Here is a 27,863-nt window from a genome sequence, read left to right on the forward strand (position 1 = left end):
ACAAGGAGGTGGAGATGGAGAGGTCCTGCCCAACTCAGTCCTCCACTTGAGAAGGTCCAAGCATGTGTATCACTTTACCCTGAATCTCTCTGGACTGCTGAGTGCCCCAGTGTCCCTAGCAGGGCATCGATGCCTTCCTGACGGCCCGGCTACCCTCACTTCCTGGACGGAATCTGGCCATGGCTCAGACTCTCCTTCTTTTGCTGTCGGGAGCATGTCTGCACACTGGTGAGTGGTGGGGACCTCATTAGCACTGACTGAACCAGAGGAGGGGACAGAGTGGCTGGGAAAAGTGGGTGTCCTGTGTCCAGTGTCTGGTAGAGGAGCCAGCCAGGCCTCTCTTTCCTAAGAGAGCTCAGCACTCAGAGTGAGCACAACCCAACCCTTCCCTCTTTTTGCTGTCCCTGCAGCCATAGGGACAGTCCTGCCTTGTGTCCCACCCCTCCCTTCAGATGAAGGCTCAGGATGCTCAGGGTTGTCCTTTAAATCCCTGCAGTGGCTTCAGACTCTCCCTGTCCTTCCCAGGCAACTCAGCAGGATACACAAGAGTAAATGACTTTGGTTTCAACCAACCAGCTAACATCTCTGGAGTCCAGGGCAGCTCCATCGAGATCCCCTTCTCCTTCTACTTCCCCTGGGAGTTGGCCACGGATCCGCAGATGAGCATAGCCTGGAAATGGAAGCACTTCCATGGGGAATTCATCTACAACTCCACCCAGCGTTTCATTCATGAGCATTTTAAGGACCGGCTCATCGTGAATTGGACACAGGGTCAGAGATCCGGAGTCCTCAGAATCCTGAACTTGAAGAAGAATGACCAGACCACATACTTCGGCCGAGTTTTTCTGCAAACAACAGAAGGCATGAAGGAGTGGCAGTCAATCCCTGGCACCAACCTCATTGTGACCAATAGTGAGTACATTTCAGCCCTGGCTTTGGCGACCCCTGGCTTCCTTATAGAAGTCATAAGAGAACATCAACTTCTGATCCTTCCTGCAGATTTTTCTCATGTGTTCTCTCCCCTCCGCAGAGCTCTGCCAACTTTGCCTTCTCTCTTCCCTCATAATCGTCTGCAAATCTTAGCAACTCTCTCTGAGCTGGCCTCTCATTGTGCCCTCAGATCCCACCACCCTACTCCCAGGACTCAGCTCTTCCTAGATGGCACCATTTCCTGCTCCCTTCTCCAAACTGTCACTACCATTCATCCTGCCCACCCCCACCCTCATTGCTAGAGATCCATGGGTATCTGGCTTCTCCAGGATGGAGCAGTCCTCCCTCAGTTCTGCATCAGGGTATCGCTTAGATGGAGGGGTTACACATATCTCGTGGCTTCCACAGTAGGTAGCTTCTGGTCCCCATGTACCTCTGATTATCCCTACTTCCCCAGTCCTTAAGACATATTCCCCACCTCTCCCTCAGTTTCTTTTTCTCCCCCTCATTTCCTACTTCTCCCTCCTTCCTCATCAACCCCCATCTTTCCCACATGGACCTTCATGGTCTTACTACGATCAGGTTTTGTTTACTTCACCTCCTCCACTGCAGCTCTAACTGCATCCACAGAGTGTACACAGGCCCAGCCTGCTCATTGGTGGGCATTACCCCAGCCTCTGTCAGTCACCACTGCTGGGCACTCTCATGGTCTATGCACAGAGTGAGACACAGAGGCCAGCAGAGCTCAACCCCTGCGCAAGGACACAGTGATGATGAACAGGCCTTGAAAGGGACCCTTTTCCTCCAAGCTTATCTCAAACAAGAGTCACAAGGCCTCTGCTTGAGTTCACTCTATTGCTTGCCTCCCTTCTGTCTTAATTTTGTGGAGCAAGTATATGTGGTATAAGTATGTGTGTGAGTGAGTGCGTGCGTGTGTGTAGGGGGGGTCCCTAATATAATACAACACAATATAGTATAATAAAAGCAAGACCCACCTTATTCCCTTGAGGCAGGGTCTCTCACTGAACCTGGAACTCACTGTTTTGGGCTAAGGCTGGGCTATGAAGCCACAATGATTCTGTCTTCATCTCTCACGGTGTTGTGGGTTATAGGTGTTCACATGGCCTGACTTGCAAAATAAGGTGCATGATGTCTGAGGAAGGAACACTCAAGGTTGGCCTCTGGTCTTCACACACACACACAAGCACACAAACACACACACATACACACACACACTCACACACACACACATACACACACACACACACAAACACACATGCACACACACACAAACACACATGCACACACGCACACATGCAAATGCACACATACATGCACACACATGAACTCATACACAAAGGTGTGTATAGAATTTGATAAAACATAAACTTATAGAAAATAAAATATAAAATTAACTGTCAAATAACAATTGATTATCAATAATTATGTTGTGGATGCTCAGCAGGGCCAGTGATAAATGGGCTGTCCCTTCTAGGTTAGACCCACCCGCCTTCCCTGGCCAATCGCTGTCTCATCTTGACCCCTGGCCAGGAAGCCATATGTCTGTGTTTCCTGTGCCTCCTACACAGTTCCCTAAATGGCCTTTTCTGAAATTTCCACTCTTCCCAGCCCTCTCCCTCTTCCCCCTTTGATGCTCTCTCCTGGTCATTGAGATAATCTCTCAGGTGCTTGGTATAACAATCACTACAAGGCAACCATCTCTCTCTCCGCTTCTGTCAGACGCACCATGTTTTTCCGCGTGTCCCAACACGCACACTAGACCAGGGTTCTGCCGATGAGTTACACCTCCCTTCCTCTACAGGTTCTTTCATCAGTGTTTTTTTTAATTAATTCATTAACTTAACATTCCTTTCTGTTATTTTTTTTAATTTTTTTATTAGATATATTTCTTTACTTACACTTCAGATGTTATTCCCCTTCCCGGTTACCTGTCCATAAGACCCCATCCCCTCCCACCTCCCCCTCCCCCTCCCCCATATGGGTATTCCCCCTATACATCCCCCTTATTGCCCCTCCATATTCCCCTGCACTGGGGGTCCAACCTTGCCAGGACCAAGGGCTTCCCTTTCCCCTAGTGCCCCAACAAGGCTATTCTCTGCTACCTATGCAGTTGGAGCCCTGGGTCAGTCCATGTATAGTCTTTCAGTAGTGGTTTAGTCCCTGGAAGCTCTGGTTGGTTGGCATTGTTGTTTTTATCAGGTTCCTTTCTGTTATTTTTTTAATACATGCCCTGTTAAAATCCCCTAGGGCAACAAAGGAAATATTTCACTGAGAAAAGTTCTGGAACTTAATAGAAGTTCTGGAACTGCCACAAAACAAATATGTTCTAGGCTACTGAACTGTATGTTGCATAGTTCAAATACTTGTCTTATATTAATACATTTATACCAATAACAATAAATTTTTTGAGACAGGGTCTCAATGTGTAGCCCTAGCTTGATTGGAACTTGCTATGTAGACTAGACTGGCCTTGAACTCGCAGAGGTCTGCCTGCCTCTGCCTCTTGAATGCCAGAATTAAAGCTGTGTGCCACCACACATAATTTTTTGGGGTGGTACACACCTGAAATCCCAGGACTTCAGAGGTAGAGGCAGAGATCTGAAGTTCACGGTCATTTTAGCTACACAAAAAGTTCAAGGCCAATCTAGGCTATACAGGGCTTTGTTTTATTTTGTTTTTGTTTTTGTTTTTGTTTTGTTTTGTTTTTTAAGAAAAAGTTAAGAGTCATTGGGGGCACTAGTTTTGTGATTGCGAAGACTAATGCTCAAAATCCCAGTACCCACGAAGGAAGCTGGGTGGCCCTGCACATGCTTGTAAATTCGTGACATTGGAATGTTGGTTCCAAGGAGGAGGATTGCTGGCATTTGTTGGCTTTCAACATGGCTGACACTTGAGCGCTCATTTCATAGGGAGACCGCACCCTGAGGAAAAGATGAACAATGGTAGAAGAGGACACCATAGCCTCTTCTGGCCTCTGTATGCATTTTCAGGTACACATCTCCACTCTGTGTGTGCACACGTGCATTCGTGTGCTTGTGCACATGTGTGTATAGGGAAGTATATGTACACTCACACACACTGCACACATAAACAAAATGAATGGCTAAAAGATTTTGGTACTATTTTATTATTTAAATGTGCCATACATTTAAATAATGTATTCTGATCACATCTACATCAAAAGCAAGGCGTGTCTTCAGCAATAGGTCCTTGCCATCTAGCTGTGGTTGGTAATCGAGAGCTATGGCCATAGCCTATGTTGTATTGAGGCCCTCTGTGGCCTCCCTAACCAATAACTCATGGGCAGTTAAGCTGTGCCTATTTTCACTTCATATTCCATATCTTTAGGAACAACGTTGCCCACCCTTGCAGCTCTTGTTCTAATGAGAATTGTTTTTTTAGAAAAAAGAGTGTTTTTGATGTGTGCAACTTAGAGATTGCTCTTTGTAACTGACGATGGACATGAGGGTCTGAGGACATCCTACCAGGAAGTAGCAAGTCATCACTGCTCTCCAGATTCTCAACCTCTGCCCTTGTTCCCTTCTTCCTGTGTGAGCTTCTGAGAGCTGTTCCCCATCCCACATCCCCCACAGGAGACAAGATACCCATGTCTTCGCCGACCCGAAAAGAACCAATTTGTTACTTGAGTATAGAGTCAGAGTCTGGACCCTAGAAGCTCTAACAAGCCAGGTCTGGCCATCTGTCCTCAACAGGACAATTAAAGGAACAGGTCACAATGACAAGCAAAGGAAAGAGGTTTGCTCAACATGACCAAAGTGGGAAGAGGAACAAGGAGGTCCAGTGTCCCTGTGCCAAGTCCATATTTGGGGTTTTGACAGGACCTGACCTGAGGTTTAGACTTAAATGGAAGGCATAGCTAAGCAGGCCCAGTTGGCCCCCGTGTGGCCCCACCCACCAGTAAGCCATCACTGTCTCCAGTCTCTCCTGCAAGCTGCTCTGAGGAGCTGTCAGAACTGTGTGAACTAACTCTCTTTCTGGGAGACCAGTTCTCTGGCTGGCTCCAGGCTCCAACCTTTTCCTTCTCCCGAATTCTTTGGCTGATTCCAACTCCTTGGAGTCCATTGCTTCCGTAGTCTGTGGGCAAAGAGTGCAGCAAAGACATCTTTAGGACATATTCACTCCTGCTGACTTCCTCGCTCTCTTCCAGACACCAGCACCCCCGCTACACTTCCAAGCACCACCACTGCCACACCTTCTACACACCTCCAAACCGTCACAACAGAAGGCATGAAGGACAAGAAAAAGAGTGGCCTGGATCCACAAACCATAATTGGGTTGGCAGTGGCTGCTGCTGTGTTCCTGGCTGTGGTTTTGGGATTGACAGTGTTCCTCGGGTGGAGGAGAAAGCAAGGTAAGTGGTGCAGCACTGCGTCCCCAATCACACCGCGTGGGTGTTTCCACGACAATCTACACCAGAGGCATCGAAGGTGAATTTTTACAGGGCCGATTCTCGGGCTCAGTCAGTAAAAGCACTTGCCACACAAGCACGAGGACTTCAGTTCTAACACTATAATGCATGAATCCCTGTGCTGGGGAGGTAGAGACAGGATGGTCCCTGGGGCTTGAAGGCTAGCCATACTAGCCTAATCGGTGAGCCTCAGGCCCCAGTGAGAGACCCTGTCTTTAAAAAATAAATTAATAATAAAAATAATAATAATAATAAATAACAATTATTAATAATAATGTGGACAGCTACTGAGGAGTGATAGGAAAGGTTGTCTTCTGGCCTCCTCCCTCCCTCTCTCCCAGGTGCAGATCTTTGAAGCCCAGAGTCAGGCCCAGAGTCTTGTGCTTAGAGTAACTGGGGTCTTTTTGTCAGTGTCGTTTTGGTTTAGATGGCTGCAGGTGGGCACTGCTAATCCCCCTCAGAATCTGCTCTAAGTGAACTCAGGTGAAGTTTCTGCAGGGTCAAGTCTGTGAACTGCCCAGTCCAGTCACACCTCAGGTTCTTCTCTGTTGACTTAGTCATTCGTCGCCAGCCCACCCCAGTCCTTTGGCTTTCAAAGGAGAAAGGACCTGCCTGGAAGAAAGCCAGGGGAACAGCAGAGCAGACACGAAGTTGCCTCAGCTCAGCTGTGTCCCTTCGCTTCCCAAAATCTGACTTGACACTGGAGGATCACAAGTAGATGAAGCACTAAGCTCCCTCACTCCGTGGGGATGAGGGAGGTGTCCTGAGGGCTGAGTGTTCACTCTGGAAGGAGCTGTGGTGTTAACAGACACAGCCAGAGGAGAAGTGGGTAATTAGACGAACTCTCAAAGGAAGTCAAATAATACAGAGTCAAAGAATAAATGATGACAGTGAGAAGTAGCGAGATGGCCTGGATGGTCAAGGAACTGGCAATAATCAGAGCGCGTGCGAGCGAGCGTGCGTGCGAGCGAGCGTGCGTGCGAGCGAGCGTGCGTGCGAGCGAGCGTGCGTGCGAGCGAGCGTGCGTGCGAGCGAGCGTGCGTGCGAGCGAGCGTGCGTGCGAGCGAGCGTGCGTGCGAGCGAGCGTGCGTGCGTGCGAGCGTGCGAGCGAGCGTGCGTGCGTGCGAGCGTGCGTGCGTGCGAGCGTGCGAGCGTGCGTGCGAGCGTGCGAGCGTGCGAGCGAGCGTGCGTGCGAGCGAGCGTGCGTGCGTGCGTGCGTGCGTGCGAGCGAGCGTGCGTGCGAGCGAGCGTGCGAGCGTGCGAGCGTGCGTGCGAGCGTGCGTGCGAGCGAGCGTGCGTGCGTGCGTGCGAGCGTGCGTGCGAGTGTGCGTGCATGCGTACTCACATACATAGTAAATAAATAAATATACTAAAATAAAAACAGTGACAGCCGATGGTGATCCACACCTGCAGTCACTGCACTTGAGAGGTAGAGGCAGGAGGATTTGAGTTCAAGGCCAGCCTGGACTATATGAGAATCTATCTTAGCCCCACCTCCCGTCCTCAAAATAACCAGGAAAGTGTCGGGAGCCATGTAGAGAAAAGGGAAACCATCTCAAAAACTCCTGTGGTGTGTGGTGCTGGTGGAGGAGGCAGATGACAGAACCTTGTAAGTCAGGACGGAGACCAGAGGCAAAATGAAATGGCCGCCTCGGCGTCCGGCTATGATGACATCAGTGTGTGTGGAAGGTCTGAGATGGAGATTCAAGAGGGGCATTGAGATAGATTACTGGAGAGAAAGGAGTTTGTTTTAAAAGTTATCAATTTCATGGACAGACAGACAGATAGCATCATACCAGGGAGCTCTAGGGAGAATTCAGGCCCCAAACATGGCAGGGACTTTAAAGAGAGCAGCTACAGTTTCTCTGGAGCTTTCTCAGGGTTGGAATGGCTTCACAGCACAAGCCTGTGCCAGAAAAGAGCAGGATGTGTGGCCACGGATACCCGCTTTGACGTAAAATTACTTCCCAGGTGAGAAACCCTGGGCCTGGCTGGAAGTCTGTCACCTGATGTGCCACAGTGTCTCAGTCGTGTATCCGTGAGAGGGAATGGCTTGCTGTAAGTGCTGTGGCAAGCAGCAGCTGGAGTCTAACATTATATTCTTACCGTGTAGCGAACAGGTTGGAGGTGGGTCAGGCCGTGAGGGTTTAACACAGCAGGGCTGCGCACAAAGAGGAGTGGCCAGAGCCAGGAAAAGCTCGAGGTGAAAGCATCCAGACATTGTGACTAGCCCGGTGTGGTAGCTTGCGTTCATAGTCACAATGTGTGGAAGAGGCAGGCAGGGGGATCAGTAGTTCAACGTCATCCTTGGGTTCAGAAGACCTCAAAGAAACAGAGAATAAATGATTAGACTCCAAGGAGGCTCTTAGGGGGAGTTCGGGTCCCAACATGAAGACATGGGACCAGAGAACAAGAACGAGTCTCAAATTTGTTTAAAAAAAAAAACAGTGATGAAACCACCCAGACATATAGGGACCCAGAGAGGAAGCCTGTTTGAGGGTGCGTAAGGATGGTCACTTTTCCACTGCTGTGGTAAAGCATCCGGACCGAAGGTAACTTGTGGAGAAAAAGAGTTCATTTTGGCTCGCAGTTCCGGAAGGAGGGTTAATAATGGTGCGGCAGCTGAAGCAGGACACTGGGCAGTCACCTCTTGATGCGTATACAGAAAGCAGAGAGAAACCCGGAAGTGAGGCAGGGCAATAGGATCTCAAAACCCACACCCAGGGACACATCCTAACTCCTCCTAACTGTTCCATAACTTCCTCGACCAGGTCGTGTGTTCAAAGAGATGAGCCTATGGAAATATCTCATTCAAACCTCCACAGGGGCAAGCTCACCAGAGAGTTGGGGATATATTATATTTGAGATGCTGTATGGGGTACGGTTAGTGGGTCCTGGCTCTGTTCCACCACAGGGCATGGTCCTTAAGGAGGCAAGGCAGTCGGAAGGTAGGGAAGCACAGTCTGAGGCGCAGGGCAGCCGCAGCTGTCTCGGGGTTCCCTGGTCCTGCGACCAGGCCAGGGCTGTCTGGTTTTCAGGCAGCTGGGAGCCACCAGAAGAGCTGAGAATGGAGTGGGCTCCACCCCCCCTCCTCCCACCCCTGGTTCCCAGGAATCGGGGGAAACCCATACTGTCCCTTCAGGGTGTCCAAGGTTTTGAGCCTTAGCTTACCCAGGTACCAGGCTGCCTTTCACGGTCCCATAGTATGGATCTGGATCTGACAGAGCTGTCAAAAAAAAAAAAAACCCAAAAAACTTGTGTTTTAAGTCAAAAGAAAGAACATAGAGAGATGGCCCATGGTTAGGAACACTTGATGCTCTCACAGAGGCCCCAAGTTCAGTTCCCAGCACCTATATGGAACAGCTCACCTAGTTTCAGGAATTCGGTACTCTTTCTTCTGGCCTCCTTGGACATGGGAACCTACGTGATACACACTCACACAGTCACACATACATATACACAAATAAAAATAAATCTTTAAGCCTAAAAAAGTAAATTAAAACATTTAGGAAAAAGACTAAACTAAGGAGCCAGATAACTCCTTCTCCAAAACACAGTGGGTGCCATTGTTGAAGGAAAGGAAAAGGGAAGCAGAGAGTAGGAAACATCTCTCTCATTCATAAAATGGAAAAATCAGTTAAGATGTCTAATGCCAAGGGGCTGGAGAGATGGCTCAGTAGTTAAGAGCACTGGCTGTTCTTGCAGAGGACCTGGGTTCGGTTCCCAGCAGCCACACGGTGGCTCACAGTTGCCTATAACTCCTGTTCCAGGGGATCTGATCACTTCCCTGACTGCCACAGGGACCAGGCACACATGGGTGGACCAGATATACAAGCAGGCCAAAATAGTCATTCAATAAAAATAAATAAAGGTATAATTGTTAAAGCATCTATGTTACGACAGCCGCCAGTGGACTCGAAAAATTTCCATTTAAATTAAAATGACAGTTCAGTAAAAAGAATCCATCTTCTCCAGTTGACTCACTCTCAAAAGCAAACAAGACGAAACAAAACAAAACACCACCAACAACAAAATGACCAATAACAGAGGCCTCCCACTGCCTAATCTCAGAATTTATTAAAAGTTGCAAGAGGGTTTTGAGGGACACTCAGCAGTTAAGAGCACTGGCTGCTCTTGCGGAGGACCTGGGCTCTGTTTCTAGCAACCCTCTCCCCCCACATCAAAGCTTACAACCGCCCGTAACAGACTGAAGCTTCGGGGTATCTGAAGCCCTCTCCTGAAATCTGCAGGCATTTGCTCTCATGTGCGTATGCCCCCTCCCCTCAGATGCACATAATTTAAAAATTCTTTTCAAAAAAAAGTTTTTAAGCTACAGTTGTATTCAAAAGGTAAAGGAGTCGAGCTCCAAGCCTAACCACCTAAGTTAAGTTCCTGCAAGTTGTCCTCTGACTTCCACACAAACTGTGGCATGCTTCCCAACATATGATAAATAAGTGAGAATTTTTAAAGACTCTAAAACCTATAGTAGTTAAAACAGCATAGTATGCACCAAGACAAATAGACCGGTAGGATAAAATATAACCCAGAAAGAGGCAGTTTCTAAGGGTGCTAAAAGGAAGGTGGCTGAGTGTAGAGCGTAAACCGGGTATGGGATGCGAGGGATCTCAAGGACAAGGAAGCAAAGAGATGGGATGGGGCATGGACCAGGCAGAGATTTGGGAGGAGGGGTCCCTAGTAAGACAGTAGCCCTGCAGAGGTAGTTCCGGGCTCTCCCATGACTGCCCCAGGCAGTTTCTTTGCTCCCCCCCACCCCCCATCTCCTGAAGGCTTCTGAAATAGAGGACAGTGAGGGATGATGGAGGATCAGCGCCAATGTCACACTGACACTGTTTCTTCCCCCAACAGGCCAGAGGACTAAAGCAGAAACCCCAGCCAGGTGAATGCCCTCTCTCCAGCAGATAACACTTAAACACAAAAGGAGAGCCATGTGCAGGGGCTCTTTGCAGCATCTCCTGCCGCCCCTGGCTCACCCTGTCTTCTGTCTCCCTCACCCTCTGACACCAAGCTCTCACCCCACCAGCTTTGCATACCGACGGGAGTGCAGCAGAGTTTCAGGAGTCTCCCTCTCAGGACAGCTTCCGGTCCATCCCCATGCCTCATGGGGTCTTTCTTCTTCTCTCCTGTTGTTGCCTTAACTTCCCTCTCAGTCGGATTTCTTCTCAGCTTTGAGAATCTGCCTGGATTCAGCCAGCTCTCCCATCTTTTCCTTTCTTCTCTGTCTGGTTGGTGAGCCCTCATCCCCCCAGAAACCTTTGCTCTAGATCTTCCCCCATCGCTCCTATTTCCTTTGCCTTCTGACCTCTCTGCCCTTTTCCCCTGCCTTTTCCTTCCCTTACCATACATTGTCTGTTCTAAGCCTTTCTCCTCCAAACCCCACTTTTTCTGAGAAAAGGTCTCATCTAGACCAGGCTAGCCTCAAACTCACTATCTAGCCAAGGATGACCTTGAACTTGCGATCCTTTTGCCTCCCCTTCCTAAGAGTTGGAATGACAGGCTCTGCCTCACACCTGGTTTATGAGATGCTTTGGATGAGATCCAGAAGCTTGCGACTGTGATGCAAACAACCCGCTAATTCCTCCCACCCCCAGACTCCTCCCTCTTCCCTCTCCGGGCTCCTTCTTTGGCCAGATGTGTGTGCTTGAGTGCTCCAATCCAAGCTCAGTAAAGCTTCTGTAGTTAAAAAAATATTTAAAAATCCTGGTGCGGCGTTCCTTCCCACCTTAGACCAGTGATGTCCCTGAATGAAAGACACACACAGCCTTATATTTTAATAAGTCTTAAGCAGCACAATAGCTGGGCTGCACTCCGTGCTCTAAGAATCCATTTCCTTATCGATACTAGTTAATATGTTTCATCTGGGCTGCTCTTAGCTCTAATTGGCCAGCCCATAGAGCCACGTCTTCTTTACTCCTACCCCACAGAGGCTCTCTCTTCCTCCTACAAGTTCTTTTTCCATGCCGGCTCCTTTCTTCTCCGTGAGGGCACTTCCTCATGGCCTCCTCTCTCTAAGCCTCCGAAAAACCTCCTCCCCACTCATGTCTCTTCTCCCCAGCCATTGCCTTTCGGCATCTTGTTAACTTGGGGGCAGGGTCCCAGGAGCTATGTGCAGACTCCGGGGGTCTTAGAAGCCTGCACTTAGCATTACGATAGACAGTAAAAGACGAAACTTCAACACCTGAGTGCCGACCCAGAAGATATGAAACTTTTTGCCTTCTAGTTATAACCAAGGTAGTGAGAGAGGATACACTTCATTCTTCCTATTTCTAGTTTCTGTTCCTGCCTAGATTTCCTAGAATAACCCAGCTTTAACTAGTGCTAAGAGACCTCGACCTGGCTATCTTACCAAGGCCTCTCATCCTCTTCCAGAGAGCCTTCTTGTGAGGGCCTAACACCATCATGTTCATCCTCAGTCACTAAGGATCCCAGAGACCACTCAAAGGGAACCTTGGGTGCGGGCGCTTGTGCATGGGAGCGCTTGCATGTGCTTGTGTGTGTTCTCGGGTGCTATCCATTTCTTAAAATAATAATTATTTTTACAGTTTGTTTGTGTGCATGTAGATAATATGTGTGTGGGATGAGCTTGATATGCATGTGGAAGACCGAGGACAAATTCTGAGAGCTGGCTGTTTCCTTCTACCTTATGGGATCATTAGAATGAGACTCAGGTTGTCAGTCTTGATGGCAGGGCCTTAACCACCAAGTCATCGCACCAGACCCCACTTTGTTGTTGTTGTTGTTGTTGTTGTTGTTGTTGTTGTTGTCGTTGTTGTTGTTGAGACAGGATCTTCCACTGGTCTGGAACTCACCGACTAGACAAGATTGGTTGGCCAGTGAGCATCAGGAGTCCTCCTGTCTCCACCTCCTGAATACAGAGACCATGCCCAGTTCTGTGTGTTATGACATGTTCCTGTGTGTGTATGCATGTACAGATGCACATGCACAGGTGCCCACGTGTGTAGAGGTCAGAAGTCCATGTCATGCCTTTGTTGGTCGCTCTCCATCCTATTTTATGTTCTGCATGTATGTTGTGTTTGTGTGTCGTGCTCATGTGTGAGGAGGCTAGAGGTCTATGTGGTGACTCTTCTCAATTTCTCCCCTCCTTTATTTCAAGACAGGGTCTCTCACTTACCTGAAGCTCATCAGTTTGGCCAGGTTGACCAGACAATGAGCTTCAGGGACCCACCTGTCTCTATTCCCTCTTCAAGGCTCACTGTACCCTGCATCTTTTACATGGGTCCTGGGACTCCCAACCTGGGTCTTCATGTCTGTGAAACAGCCACTTTACCGACTGAACCACCTCTCCGGCCCTCCGCTTCATCTTTGAAACGGGGTCTTTCTCTGAATCTGGAGCTCAGCAGTTAGTCTAGGCTGCTCAACCAGTGAGTTCCAGGGATTTCTCTGCCTGTCTCTGCTTCTCCAGTGTCCAGCTTTACGTGGTCACTGTGGGGATCAGAACTCTGGTCTTCAAGCTTATGGGACAAGTACCTTCCTAACTGAGATATCCCAGCACTGAATGTCTTAACTCTTTCTCGTCCAGCCTCTAATAGGTTGCCCATCTTATTCCCATGCAGGGAGCCATTGGAAAACAGTGAGAAACGTGAGAGTATTGGCCATGAAGGTAATCCTGTCAGCTTCTTGTTCCACACTTGGCTCTGCCTTCTCCCAAGACCCCTCCATAAGCATTCCCCTCAGTGCTTCCTTTCATTATCTTTTTTTTTTTCGGAGCTGGGAACCGAACCCAGGGCCTTGCGCTTGCTAGGCAAGTGTTCTACCACTGAGCTAAACCCCCAACCCCTCAGTGCTTCCTTTCCTGCCTCACACTGTCGCTCCAAGTAACCAAAGTAACCACTGTGGGAACTCCCAGCCATCTGTCTGCTCTCCTGCCACTTGCCTGACTTCATCACTCCATGTTCCTTTTTCTCTAGGACAATATATGGATCCCACAGAGAACCCCAAGGTAAGCAACTCAGACTCCAGCCTGAAGAGAGTGAAAGGGTGTTGAAGGTGGTGGCCAGGTAGAGGCCTGTGGTGTGGGCCTGTGGTGGCCTCAGGCTGCAGCTGCTGCTTTACGGAAGCCACAACTGCACCGCTCCCATCTGACCTCTCATTTCTCCCTCAGGATAATAACATCGTGTATGCCTCCATCTCCCTCTCAAGCCCGACCTCACCAGGAGCAGCACCTAGCCTGCCTGTCCAAAAGAACCCCCAGGAAGAGACCGTGTACTCTACCATAAAGGCCAAATGAGTGGGTCTGGGTGACACTCTTACGGTGACTTTTGTTTCTGGTGGGAAGACTCCCAGCTTCCACTGACAACACAGACAGAAATAAACTCACGGGTCACTGAAACCACAGGCAAACACAGAAATTCGTTCGTCAGAGAGTCTGACCACAGAGAAACTGAGAAACTCCCAAGTTCCCTTTTCTAACTTCCTAAGCCTTCCTCACAAAAGTAAACAGATACACAGAATCTGCCTACTTAGAAGAATCTAAGAAGAGAATTGATGTGACCCTTGACTTCTGGCCCTCTAAGGACCCTCCTCTATCACTTTTCTAGCAGCCCAAGCAGGGGAATCCTAAATGCTGGCAGCCAGACTCCATGATGTGCACCCTCATCTGTGACTGTAATAATCAGCTCGGTGTGACTGATTCCCATGTACCACTGCACTGGACATCAGCCCAAATCCTAGATAGACGATGAGGCCGGAAACTCAAATAAACCCCAGGTGGCCAAGGTGTTTGCCAAAGGCCATGTAGCTCCCAGGAAGTTGTCAAGCCAGACATGCTTTCCTAGAGATCCCCCCAGCTCTGGGTCTCACTGCTGTCCCCAGCTTCCACTATTCTCCAGAGAAGGCAGTTTTCCATAGTGACACATACACAGAAAAAGCACACTCAGCAGAGTAATCTCAGAGACCTGCTTTATTAATACAGGCCACACAGCTCTGATTTGAACTGTGGAGCAGGTCAACAACACCAACATTTAACAGCTGACCAGGAGGACGGAGATGCTCTCCCTGCAGCAGACAACAGCAGGGGGACCACAATACTCTATTCCTCAAAGAGGGCTGCCAGAAACTCCTCCGAGCTGCCCCTCTGCTGCATCTCCCCTCTCTCTTCTGGCTCTCCAATGTCTTCCATGAGTTGTTCCAAGTCCAGGTCACTGGAACCATCATCGTCAGGAGGGAAACTTGTTGCACCCTGTGTCAGGGGCACCTGGGGCTCAAGCCCATCCTTTCCCAATGTATAAACCCCATGCTGAGCTGGTGGGGCAGGGCACTTGGACACAATTTTAATTTCTTTCTCCTCAGATAAGTTGTTGACTGAAGCCTTGTTTTCAGGAGCTTTAAATTTTTTCTTAGGGCCTAGAGAGAATAAGGGACAAAGTTAAGAGTCAACTTATCCTGACTTTCTACAAGCTAGATTTCTGAATTGTTTTAAACATATGACAGGATAACACCTTTATCAAAACATGGAATATGGGCTTTCAGGTCACACTTGGATTCTAGCCTTGTGTCAGCTATATATTCAATATAGATGGCCAATAAATTTGAAACCTAAGTCTCAGTACACTTGTGTCTGAAATGTCAGTGGGGATGGAAAGATGGCTTAGCAGTTAAAAGCTTCAAGTCCCAATGCTCACAGAGTAGCCCAACCATCTGCAACCCCAGGTCTAGACTATATGACACCTTCTTCTGGCCACCAGGCATACACTGTAAAAATAAGTAAGCAAAATGTTAAAACTCAGGCCAGTGATGGGACTAAGGCTCATTCCATGAGAAGGAAGCCATACCTGGCACTGTGGGTAAACAGATCGCAGGCCCTACGGGGAAATCCAATACCATTATCCTACTTAATGGACACAGAATTAAAATGACTCCTAATAACGTACTGCTTCCCCACGGATCACTGCACCTCTCAACCCTTGTCAGAGATGCTTCTCCTTGTAGTAGGTGCCACCTCTCAACTGACCAGCATTCTGAGAATAAGAGACTATGGCATGCACAGCCCTAAACAGAACATGGCACACCCCAGATAAAGCCAGATAAAATTCCAGTATGGAAAGGGAAGGTACACATGAAATCTCCGTGCTAGCTGAGAAACTGCTGACATTTTTTAAAACAGATTTTGCTTTATGTGTATGGGTGTTTTCCCTGCAAGTATATGCATCCTATATGAGGAGTGTCCATGGAGGTCAGAAGAGGGTTTGGCTCCCCGGGAACTAGTTTTGGATGGTTGTGAGCTACCATGTGAGGGCCAGAAACTGAACATGGGTCCTCTGGAAGAGCAGCCAGTGCTTGATTTAGCTTGATAGCTTCTGGGAGGGGGCAGGTCAGTTTTCTTTAATGATACGATTGACCCCTGGTGGGTCACCTACACACCAGGCCTGGCCCCATACCTAAGACTAGCTGGGCAATACTAGCTGGGAAGAAGAAAACTCAAGTTTGGGTGGTCAGGGACGGGAGGGTGAAGAAAAAGAAATAGGAGACGTTGAGGAAGTGAATGTGATCAAAATACACTGTATGAAGTTCTCAAGCCAGGCAGCGGTGCAGAGGCAGGTGAATCTCTGTGAGCTCAGGGCCAGCCTGGTCTACAGAGTGAACTTCAGATCAGCTAGGGCTACATAGTGAAACCCTGTCTCAAAAACAAAGCAAAATGAGTCAGTGAGATGTCTCAGTGAGGAAGCCCACGTGGTAAAGAAGAGAACTGACTCCCCAAAGCGGTCTTCTTGCCTCCACATCTGCACCATGCCATGCACACACACACACACACACACACACACACACACACACACACACACACACACACAGAACAGGTAACTGTAAAATGCCAAGTCTAGTCCCAGGACCACTGTGACTTAGTGACTTAGGTTTAAAGGGAATATCATGGAAGCAGCAGGCATCTACTTAGCCACCCATGACCGTATCAGTAAACGCCCTCTACCATTTGGTTTACCATTGGATTTAATCAAATCAGAAACAATTACATTTTCTTGTTTGTTTACTTAGTTCTTGTGAGATAGGGTCTCTCTATATAGCTCTAGCTGGCCTGAAACTCACACAGCTGCCTGCCCCTGCTCTTGAGTGCTGGGATTAAAGGTCTTCCATGCTATCACTGGCCACAATTAAGTTTGTAAAGTTTATAAAGAATGTTCTAGGTTCATTCTGAAACATGGTCTTTCATTCAGAATTTCATTTATCCTTCTCCTTCTCCTCTCTGTCTCCTTCTTTTCAGTGTTTTTGAAAAAGGGTCCCTCTGTGGAGCCCATGCTGGCCTGGACCTCATATATCATACAGGCAAACCTCAACGTCCTAATACTCCACCTCAGCACAAAAGCATGAAGAGTTGTTCAGTTGCTCAGAAATGATCCAGGGAGGAGAGATGCAGACAAGGACCTCATTCCCCCACAGCCTTCCAGTGTCTGAAACTTACCTGGGTGGTCCAGGTCTGAATTCCCCTGTTCTTCCTTTCCTCTCAGTGTTGGTCCAGGAGGGACTGTGGATTCACTGACCAGAGATTTCTTCACAGTCTTCTTCTTTGGAGTCCCATCTTGTCCTCCTACTGGGCCTGTGTAAACCCCAAGCATAAAGAAAATTTGCTGACAGTTGGCAAGGAAGACAGTAGCTACAAATTTCGCTTCTGCCTTGTTCCACATCCCTTGCTCAGTCTCAGTCTACCAGGTTCCCTCAGTGGCTTCCAGTTCCAGCCATCTTGACACTGCTGCCCCAGGATCTTCTCCTTCCTATGGATGTGCTCAGAACCAGCCTTCTCCAAGAAATCAGCCTTGGGGACTAAGCTGAACCCTACACCTTTAACCTAAGACTTTGGGAACAAGAACGAGGTACTGTGACTTCTGCCTGGCATCACCTGGCCTATTCTCTCAGATCCTAGAAATAGGAGTCAGTCAGGCACAACCACCTGTCACACCTACTCTCTGCTTCTGCCCCCCATCTGTGGGACTTGCCCTTTCCAGCTGTCTTGCTTACCTCTTGACTTGGGTCTTTTTGTCTGTATTTTAGCTGGCCTGGGTCTAGGCAAAGTTGGGTCCTTCAATAGGGAAAGAACAGAAAAGGGCAAATTGAATTGTGAAACTCTTTCTGAAGACCATTGGTCATGTGATTCCCATGCAAATTTGAGGGCCTGAGTTCACTCTCCAGAACCTACCTAAAAGGCTGTGTGTGGTGGAGCCCACTTGTGATCCCAGAGCTGGAGGTGTGGGAACAGGTGCATTCTTGGGGCTTGATAACCAGCCTACCTGAATGGTCACGCTACAGACCTCTCAAAAACCCAAGGTGGACGGCATCTGAAGAACGATGCCTGAGAATGACCTTTGACCTCCACATGCATTTGCACATGCATGCATGCACAACTTCACACGTGTCTACTAGCATACCATACTCTCTTTTTAGAAGAGGGGGTGCTAGGGAATGATGGGTAGGCCTCAGAAAGTTAAATTTGGTTTGGCTGCAGCCTGGTTCAGCAGGAGATGGTCACCCTCCCATCCTATTTAGTACCAGTCAATGCAAGGACTGGATGCATAAAAAGAGGCTGAGGCAGAGAAGGTAAATTAGAGACTATGAGACGGCTTGGTGACAACCAGAGTTTAATTGGGGGCTGACATGGTGGAAAGAGAGAACAATCTCCCTCAACTTGTGCTCTGGCATGTGTTCCCACACCCAAGTAAGCAAATGTAGTAATACACTTTTTTCACAAAAAAGAAGGTTAACGAACTAAAAGAGAATGTGAAAATGAATGCTTCAAAGTGATGTGAAGAAAATGGGTGACATCTGAAGTGTCTACACAGGAGAAAGCAGTGGGAAAAGCAACTGGCGCTTGAAACACAGCACAAACTGAAACTGCAATCAAGGAAATTCCTAAAGAGCTGAGAAAGTCCCACAGAGAAGGAGAAGCCTCCTTTCCTGGAGGTCTGAAGGGCTAAGCCAGTCAGTCAGTGCCCCAGGCTGGATGGTTCCCAGGGACCATGAGTCTGTGCCAACCACACCCTACAGGAATCCTGAAGTCACTGGAGCTTTCCCTTAGCCTTACTTTCTTCCCTTCTTCCTCCTCCTTCTCCTCCTCAGAGTTCTTCTCCTCTTTCTCCAGACAAGACTCAGGGCTGTTGGACTCACAGAGCATCAAATCTAGAGAGGGGAAAGAGGGAAGACTATCTGTCTGTGATACACTGTTGAATTGAGCTGATCGCAAGAAATCCATCTTCAAACCCTGTCGTCTGAGTCCTGGGGAGAGCTCCCGCATCACCATGGTCCTCCTGATCAAGACTCACACACACACTGTCTTATCCTCTTCTCCCCATCTGTCTGGGTCACAGTCAAATAGCTCCCATTAGAGAACCTGGATGGGGCAGAGTACAGGCTTGGGTCCTGAGGCAGGGGGCTCTCCACCCTCTGGCCCCTACTCTCTTCCTACCTTTTCCTTCCCCGATGTGATGTCTGCTCCATTGTAAACCAAACAAGTTAACCCATTCCTGGGGAGCCAAGAAACAACAGTGTCACCCACACCTCCTACCAGGCACGGCTTTGCCCTGTCTTCCAGATTCTAGTTATGAAAAAGTTTTCCAAACCTTTATCATTTGAAATATCACATTGGCTTTATCTGAACCTTTAAAGGAGATTAATTATAATCTCTTTTCTAGTTTATTCGTGATGGAACAAGTAACTAGGAAAGAGAAATTCACATGTCATTCTCTACCCCACCCTTATCCTTCCAGAGGAATTTGAAGGTGAAAACCATGTTTGGGCTGAGAGAAGACACCAAGTGTCTAAGGGCAGGGAGAGGAATGGACGCCTTAGGCATCAGGGAAACCTGGCCTGGAAGGAAAGGGTGAGCTGTTAGAGCTGCCATAGGAAAGGCCTCCAGTCCCCTGCAGTGAGGCACCCGGTGTGGGGTGCCTTTGGAGTGAATGGGGCTGGCCAGGGTGAGCCGAGCACTGTCCCACCTGGATATTGATCTGTTCTGCCCTGTGTGCCATCGGTATGGCTGCCTCCAGCTTCTGAGTGGAGTCCTTGTTCTTGCATTTTTTCTAAAATAGATGCTTAGACATGATGATAAATATGCAAACTAGCCAATACAGAAACCTTCAAATAACTAGAAGATTTTTTCACTAGGCAATATAGAGCATGAGAGATGGCTCAGCAATTAAGGACCCAAGTTAGGTTCACAGCATCCACACCAGACAGCTCATTACCATAAGAAGTTTTGAGTCTAGGTAGGTACCTGCATGCATGTGCTCATACCCACAATTTAAAACAAAATAAATCTTTTTTAAGGAAAAATAATCAATAATAATATTAGACACATGATCCCAACATACCACTACCCCCAAGACATTTTTGTTTTTTGAGGCAGGATCACACTCTGTAGCTCAGTCTGACCTAACATCACTTATAGCATTTTGGCCTCAAACTTAAAGCAATCCTCCTGCCTCAGCCTCCTGAGTGCTGAATTAAAGACATGAATCATCACACCTGACTTAGACATTCTCTTAGCTGCAGGTGTTTCAGTTCCTGGTACTGATACAATCCTCTGTTGTTAGTCTTCTGGGTATTCCTTCCTAATGACATTTTGGTGCCCTCTCCACAGTGAATCATGCAGGGATTTGAAGGAAAAGAAGAGAGAAGTTCAGGTGACTCCCCTTTCAGCCCCTCACAGGTTCCTCTAAGCCCAGCAGTTTAATACTCAATTGAATAGAAGGCCCACAACAAATATGTCTTCTGCCAACTCCATAATTCCAAAGACCATCTCGTTGGTCTGTGGGACTTATGATCACTTTAAGGCTAGTTAAACCCAAAATGAATATAGGAAGGAAGTACGATTTAGCTAACCACTTTGCTTCTCAACTAGGGGACGTTTTTCTCTCAGAAGACAACGTTTGAGGACAATTATTTGGCTGTCCCAACTAGAAAGACAAAACACCAGGTAGAAGATGCTCAGTGCCCAAGATTGTTGCTAACAACTGCATGCACAGCAGCCCTCCACAGCAAAGGACTGTGTGAGCCAAGAGGCCCACGGTGCTGCTGCGACTGAGAAGCCCTGCATTAACCTGGGCCCTTGAGCTGCAACTCTGACTGATTCAGACAGGGGGTGGTGTTGTCTGCCTGGAAACAGGAGGCTGTGGGCAGAAGGATCAGAAGTTCGAGGTCATCCTTAACTACATAGTGAGTTCCAGGCCAGCCTGAGGTATATGAGAGCCTCTCTCAAAAAAGAGAAAACAAATCACAAAAAGAAACCTGTTTCCTGTCTCACAACAGATGTCCCAAGTTTGCTCAACAGTCTAGCTAGCTCCGAAGACAGCTCCTGGAAATTCTTCAGCATACGGACTGGGATCCACGCACGAGAAACCGCTTCTCCGAAAAATGTCACATGGTACTTAGACTGTAATAAAAGGTGGTATTGTTTGGATTCCTGCCCTTCTGTCTGCCTCTCCCTTAGAAATGGTAGAGAAAGACCAGAGGATTCACAGGGAAGATGCTGGAACTCACACACTCCCTGAGGCCTGGCTCACCTACCCAGCCCACCCTACTATTCCTCTACTCTGACCTCAAGAACCCCAGGCAAAGTGTACTGAGCAAAATAAAAATGCCCTGCTAGGAAGCAAGTGTATCTCGCTACAAGTTCATCTCTCCGTGACAGTATTTATCTTACCTCCACGTCTGTCACTCTAGCTAAGTGTCTGCTGGCTACATCTGTCTCTAACTCTAAACGTGTTAGGATGCATGTGTTCCTACTTGGGCCAGAACCAGGAAACTCACCGGCAGGGAATCAAGATGAGAAGCAAACAGAACGTACTCCCCCAGGTCAGGATCATATTCTATCATGCCTGGCCACCTGTGGAAGCGGGGAGTTGGGAGAGAAGAGGTTATGATCAGAACACAACCTCACCATCACGCACACATGGAAATCACCAAGATGTTTTATAGAAGATCAAGAGCTATACCCTATTAGTCTTCACCAGCACTCACTACCAAATGACTGACATAACTTCATGCAGAAAAAAAGAGATCTCAGTCCTAGAAAACCTGAGGACATGTCATCCTTCCCTTCCCTCTGCCTGCCCTCCACATGTTAAAAGGCTGTGAAGCAGGCTGTGGTGGCATGTGCCTCACGATCCTGCACTAGGGAGACTTAGACAGGATTTCCAGCTCAGCATTGTCTCAAAAGCAAGAAATTGCTTTAGGTCCTTCTCCCTCTTTTATATCCACTCTCTCCTGCAGCATCAGACCCATTTTTCCATCCCATCCCAGCTCCACCCTGAACCTCCTAAGGCCTTCCAACTCAGCCCTCACCTTTTCCCTCACTGATGCTCCTCCTAATGCAGGCACCAGCTCTACCACAAAGAATTGCCACATCCTTCCTCCCTGCATGACTCTAGCACCCCCAGATTCAGGAAAGATGCTCTCTGTCATGGTGCCCTACCATGGGTAACCGTACTGCTTGGCCCAGACAATGGATCCTGGAACGTAGGAGGCATAGGCCACATCGCTCTCACACCCTGTCCAGCTCTCCTCAGGAATATCACAGCGGTTATAATTCAGGTCTGACAAAAGAGAAGAAACACAGAAGCAGGGGACTCAGCAGGCAAAATTAGGATACAGGACACAGAGAGGAGAGAGCAAAGGGACATGGGCAGCCTGCAGGTGGGGGAAAACAGAAACCCAGAGAGAAAATGCAGCTAGAAAGGAAAGGAGCCAAGAAAAGGAGTCAAGAAAAGCAGCAGGCAATGCTGACATAAGCGGGAGTCACTCAGTGTACACGTAAAGCTGCCCAGTCCACCCCAGGTCTTCCTGCCACCCTTTATGCCACATTCAGCCACAGAACAGGAAGATCCTTCCTTCCCAGAGCTCACAAGGACCCCTCAATGCCAGCTACAACTGACTTGCACTTAATTGAAATAAGACATGCTGGGAAAGAAAGAGAGGAGCAATAAAAACTAGGGGGAAACCATTTCCACTCCTAACTACCTGGATTCTGGTCACAAGACCAGTCATCTGGGAGAAGGAGGGATCAATGTCCCCACGGAGCTGCCTCCACTTCTCACACTTTGGAGAGGAACACTGGACCCAGATGACACAGTGGCCTGTGACAGGAGAGAAACTGTTGTGAGACAAAAAACACACCCTTCCTTCTTCCATCCAACTAAATTCAATACACTTTCACCCCAGCCCCTGAATCATATCTCAGAGCTTGCATACTAACCAGTCACGTCTCTGAGTTATATGAAATCTCATTCTGGGACCAGCAGAAGTTAGGACGGTGCCCTGCTTGCTCCAGTCTGCTTGTTCAGATCCACGAAGCCCATACCACCCCCACCTCTGCCACCCTTGAGAAAGTAATAACAAGATGGCTGAATTACAGCTCTTCCTTCCCCTCTCTCCATAGACACATGTCCATCAAGCATCTGGAATTCCTCCTCAGGCAATTGAAGGTTTCTCAGAACCTCAGCACAAGCCAATAATGCACAGTCATCCTATAACCAATAATCACTCAAGAAGTTTCATATAGACCTTGTTACCCCAATAAAGACAACTGTTTAACTGATAATCACTCAGAGAAGCATTTCTCAACAGGACTCAATCTAGAAGAGATCTTGTCAACCCATCAACACAGATAAGCTTAGTCCCTTTCATTCCAGCCCTGAGTTCAACTTGCCTGCATACATTGAGGTCAGAAGAAGAACCAGGCAAACAAATAAAAGTCTTACTCCAAGCAATCTATCAGGAAGTTTCTGTAGATGCTCTTCTCCCATATGAGACCTCTAAGCGAGTTGCAGCCTGTCTGCGGAATACAAGTCACAGGAGAGGGACAAGGTCTAGATTGAGAACCATGGATTGATAATCAATCCCTGCTCCCTGGCCATTTCCATCTCACCCAGAGCCTTGATCCCCTCATGCTTCACATCCAGTGAAAGACCATGGCTTGATTAATCCCATGTGGGGATTCCTTTCCTCACAGGTTTAGCTATACACACTCATTTTCTTGTTTCCTGCCATGTTGATATTCTGAATTCCAGGTTATCTCCTAGGACAGGTCTTTTTTCCCATGTCTACTCTGTCTTAATATTTGATAGTCAGCAGATCATCCTCTCCCAGAAAACCTGTTGAAACACCAGAAACCATCCAGAGTGATCCACGGATAAAGATCTACCAACCACATTGAGCTATAGCTCCAGTGTGGAACAGATGCAACTCCAGTCTAACAATCACAAGTCTCTAATGGGTGTTATTCATGGACCTTTGCTGAGGCATTGGGACAATGATCCTCAATACCATGAGACTAGTTCTAGATAACTGGGTTCATGGAGAGAACACCAAAACTCCTTGTGGCTAAATTGAGGTGTCCTGGGGCAGCTCTGAGGTGTCTGCAGTGGTTGTGACTGCATCAAAGACTTCTGAGGTTGAACTCAGCAGCTCTCATGGGCACAGTGATCATGGAAGCAAGGGTGGGGTTTCTTCTGAGCATCCCTGATGTGTTCTCACAGCAAGATGTCATGATGGTGATCTGTGTAGTCATCCAAAGTGGTGCATTCTCAGCTCAACACCACAGGCAACTGCACACAGAAAGGGGCCCTTAATGCAGTTGCTCAAATGGTCATGTGACTTCCCATGTTCTTTTCCATTGTTCAAATGGGAAAAAATATAGACAAGCCCACAGTAATGTTTCACACAGAGTCAACATAATCAACATCACAGAGGTGCTTACCGCTGATTGAATACATTTAGGGAGAGTGGATCTGTGATCTGATACAAGGGAAATTTATGGTCCACGTGGGGAGATGTTGGCTTCTGCCCTGGCTACACTTGTTCACAATGTGTGTTTCTAGCCTGAGGGAAACAGTAGGAAAAAGTACTAAGAGGAACTTGGGCATGAGAACAGGATGTCATTGCAGGAGACTGGAGCAGCTTCCAGTGACAAAAGCTTCAGGAGAGAATACTCTTCCCTTACGGTGTTATAGTTCAGTAAAGCAGGCAGCCTCAAAGGAACTTTGGTGAAATAACTTATGTTCTTTATTCCTTATGGATACAATCTTATAAACATATTGGGGTGGGTCTAAAGGCAGATGCTTTCTATTGGTTTGGGCTGAGATGTTAGGGATGCCTCCTTTGTGGAGGGGCCTTGGGACGTCCGGACTGATTGTCACAGTCCTGTCCATGGGATATCATGTTCACAAGTTTCAAAACAGGAAGCTGGCCAGGAATAGATTTAAACACACACAATTTCCAAATATGAGCATTGATGGGCTTTCTTTTTTTACTGGTTATATTTCTTTAGTTACACTTCAAATGTTATTCCTTTTCCCAGTTCCCTGTCCACAAGCCCCCTATCACTTCCCCCTCTCCCATAAGGGATCCCCATCCCCTCCCCTTTACTGCCCCCCTGACACTTGCCTGCACTGGGGGATCTAACTTTGGTAGGACCAAGGACTTCTCCTTGGTTATTGTCTGTTACATATGCAATGGGAGCCCCGGATCAGTCCATGTATAGTCTTTGTGTAGTGCTTTAGTCCCTGGAAGCTCTGGCTGGTTGGCATTGTTGTTCTTATGAGGCTGTAAGCCCCTTCTGCTCTTTCAATCATTCCTCTAATTCCCTCAAAGGGGATGCCATTCTCAATTCAGTGGTTTGCTGCTAGCATTCACCTCTGTATTTGACATGCTCTGGTTGTGTTTCTTGGGAGAGATCTGGTCTCTTTCAGCACGCACTTTTTAACTTCATCAATCTTATCTAGTTTTGGTGACTGTACATATATATATGGGCCAGAAGTGGGGCAAGCTCTGAATGGCTGTTCCTTCAGTCACTGCTCTAAACTTTGCCTCAATATCCCCTCCTATGTATGTTTTTGTTCCCCCTTTTAAGGAGGAGTAGAGACATCTGCATTTTGGTCATCCTTCTTCTTGAGCTTCCTGTGTTCTGGGGATTGCATCTTGGGCTATTCGAGCTTTTCAGCTAATGGCCACATATCAATGAGTGCATACCATGTATGTTTTTCTGTGATTGGGTTACCTCACTCAGGATGATATTTTCTAGTTCATTCCATATGCCTATGAATTTCATGAAGTCATTGTTTTTGATTGCTGAGTAGTAGATGTACAACTTTTTAAATGCATTCTTCTGTTGAAGGGCATCTGGATTCTTTCCAACTTCTGGCTATTATAAATAAGGCTGCTATGAATATAGTGGAGCATGTGTCTTTGTTGTATATTGGAGCATCTTTTGGTTATATGCCTAGGAGAAGGATAGCTGGGTCTTCAGGTAGTGGAATGTCCAATTTTCTGAGGAACCTCCAGACTGATTTCCAGAGTGGTTGTACCAGTTTGCAGTTCCATCAACAATGGAGAAATGTTCCTCTTTCTCCACATCCTTGCCAGTATCTGCTGTCACCTGAGTTTTTTATCTTAGTCACTCTGACTGGTGTGAGGTGAAATCTCAGGGTTGTTTTGATTTGCATTTCCCTTATGACTAAGGATGTTGAACAATTCTTTAGGTGCTTCTCAGCCATTTGGTAATATGCAGCTGAGAATTTTTTGTTTAGCTATGTACCCCATTTTTATAGGGTTATTTGGCTCTCTTGGGTCTAACTTTTTGAGTTCTTTGTATATATTGAAAATTAAGCCTCTATCAGGTGTTGGATAGGTAAAGATCTTTTACAAATGTGTTGGTTGCCGTTTTGTCCTAATGGAAATGCCCTTTGCTTTACAGAAGCTTTGCGGTTTTATGAGGTCCCATTTGTTGTTTCTTGATCTTAGAGCATGAGCCATTGGTGTTTTGTTCAGGAAATTTTCCCCAGTGCCCATGTATTTGAGACTCTTAATCCTCTTATCCTTACCAGGTTTTCTCTGTGGCAGCATAGTCCATTGACCCCAATTATATCCAGCTGGTCTCTTGGGATTGAAGATCTTTTTGTCAATGCCTTGGAAAACGCCCATTAACGATACTCATTTGAGACTTGTGACTGGTGGACTGGATCTGCTTCTGTACCACACTACATCTATGGCATGCTGTCCTTGCCATATACCTATCAGGCATGACCATATACCACTTCTAGGTACAACAAAAGCCTGATTTCTCTCTTACTTGGTCAGTCTGCATGGTCTCCTGTGTTCCCACAAGCTTTCTGTTAGCTGATCAGCTGAGTACCAAATATTAAGACAGACTGGTTATGGGACAGAAAGTTTGCCCTAAGAACGACCAAAGGGTCCAGAATATGAACATGACAGGAAATGAGGAATTGAGTGCATTTAGTTGGCTTGTGAGGAAAGAAACTCCAACGTGGGACTCAAGGAAGCCAAAGTCTGTCATCTGATAGGTAGCATTGAAAGATCAGAGTTGTGGATAAGATGATCATGGCCAGGGAGTAAGGGAGAGGGGAACCAGGATCTCAGGAAGTAGTTATCAAGGTGTACCATGGTCCTTGCATCTTTCCCTGTAACCTGCATCCTGGAATACATTGTGCACCTCTCTAAGAGGTGTCATGTAGAGCAAGGGGCAGGGCCTCAGGATACATTGAGTTGGGATGCTGGGAATAAGACATTCATGGAAAGTTCAATAATTTCATGAGCACAGAGATAGCAGCACAGTCAGGCTCTCAGGAACAGAGACACACAGGATGGCCTGGGTTCCAAGGAGAGGGTATCAGAACCCACATGGCAGAAGAGGGGTTATCTACCTACATCTCCCCAAGAATGTTGATGTTTCACAGCACAATCCTGCAGCCATGAGTTCTGATTCTCAGAGAGGAGACATAGAAGGGGGTGGTATTCAGGAATATGTGCTCACCAATAACCACTTTAATGTAAACTGAACTCTCTGGTGAGAGATCCTGGCACTAAGAGGTCTATTAGTTTGGGAATAAGAGATGATGTCTCACCGGGAGCCTGTGGGGATCCTGATTGGCAGAGGACAACTGTTCAGAGTCAGTTTTCTCCTTGTACCAATGGATCCCCAGGAATCACACAGGTCATTGGGCTAGGCAGCAGGCTCCATTTCCAACTGAGATATCTCACTGGCACCCACTATGTTTTACTGATAAATATGTAATTTAAAATGCTTCACTTCAAATAAATTTAGAAAATATTGTCTGTGATTTATCACCATCAGCAATCCCCATCATTTTTAAAAACATGCCCTTTGATTGGACTGGAACTTACCAATTGTTCTAGACTAGGTAGACAGCCAAATCATGACTCTGCCTGTCTCTTGCTTGACCAGGGCTGGTATTACAATTTCCTGTCACATCCCTGGCTTATAATGTGTGAGCTCCTGATCCATCAAACTCAGGTCCTGCTACCTATGCATATCTGGCTGAATCATCTCTTGGCTCCCTTCCATTCCTCTCATAATAAACTTACCAACAGCCTCTCAACTGCCCCTTGGGGTGACAGGCACTCACTTACCTGCCTGGGGTTTAGACTTTATTCCGTTGGCCTGTAGATGAAGAAACAGCCTGCCCCACAT

General features: G+C 47.5%; 2 protein-coding genes across 7 annotated transcripts; one reads left to right on the forward strand and one right to left on the reverse strand.

The window, feature by feature from the left end:
• Positions 1-14,966, forward strand: Pilra (paired immunoglobin-like type 2 receptor alpha). Of its 6 annotated transcripts, none has more exons than XM_087579552.1 (7): positions 1-228; positions 497-912; positions 5,120-5,323; positions 10,247-10,277; positions 12,973-13,019; positions 13,327-13,358; positions 13,521-14,966. In XM_087579552.1, exons 1-7 carry the CDS (start codon positions 215-217, stop codon positions 13,644-13,646), a joined length of 870 nt encoding a protein of 289 aa, XP_087435678.1. In that variant the 5' UTR covers positions 1-214; the 3' UTR covers positions 13,647-14,966. The 6 variants fall into 6 exon arrangements, with proteins under 6 accessions (XP_087435678.1, XP_087435677.1, XP_087435681.1 ...); XM_087579551.1 differs by having other exon boundaries at positions 526-912; XM_087579555.1 differs by having other exon boundaries at positions 577-912.
• Positions 14,448-27,863, reverse strand: Zcwpw1l1 (zinc finger CW-type and PWWP domain containing 1-like 1). Its single transcript, XM_087579490.1, has 6 exons — positions 27,803-27,863; positions 21,831-21,951; positions 21,167-21,242; positions 17,384-17,444; positions 16,830-16,964; positions 14,448-14,761 (listed from the first exon to the last, which is right to left on the reverse strand). Exons 1-6 carry the CDS (start codon positions 27,861-27,863, stop codon positions 14,448-14,450), a joined length of 768 nt encoding a protein of 255 aa, XP_087435616.1.

The sequence above is a fragment of the Rattus norvegicus genome, chromosome 12 (assembly GCF_021556685.1).
Source record: "Rattus norvegicus strain SHRSP/BbbUtx chromosome 12, alternate assembly SHRSP_T2T, whole genome shotgun sequence".
Taxonomy (NCBI): Eukaryota; Metazoa; Chordata; class Mammalia; order Rodentia; family Muridae; genus Rattus; species Rattus norvegicus.

What these genes read in the sequence shown, in the direction of transcription:
- Pilra (XM_087579551.1), top strand. Translation starts at nt 180, where the DNA reads ATGGCTCAGACTCTCCTTCTTTTGCTGTCGGGAGCATGTCTGCACACT. An exon ending in CAACCTCATTGTGACCAATA is followed by an intron (nt 913 to 5,119) that starts GTGAGTACATTT and finishes GCTCTCTTCCAG; the next exon opens with ACACCAGCACCCCCGCTACA. An exon ending in CGGGTGGAGGAGAAAGCAAG is followed by an intron (nt 5,324 to 10,246) that starts GTAAGTGGTGCA and finishes TTCCCCCAACAG; the next exon opens with GCCAGAGGACTAAAGCAGAA.
- Zcwpw1l1 (XM_087579490.1), bottom strand. Translation starts at nt 27,863, where the DNA reads ATGTGGGGCAGGCTGTTTCTTCATCTACAGGCCAACGGAATAAAGTCT. An exon ending in AAGCAGTACGGTTACCCATG is followed by an intron (nt 21,243 to 21,830) that starts GTAGGGCACCAT and finishes CCGCTTCCACAG; the next exon opens with GTGGCCAGGCATGATAGAAT. An exon ending in CTCATCTTGATTCCCTGCCG is followed by an intron (nt 17,445 to 21,166) that starts GTGAGTTTCCTG and finishes TCCCTATTGAAG; the next exon opens with GACCCAACTTTGCCTAGACC.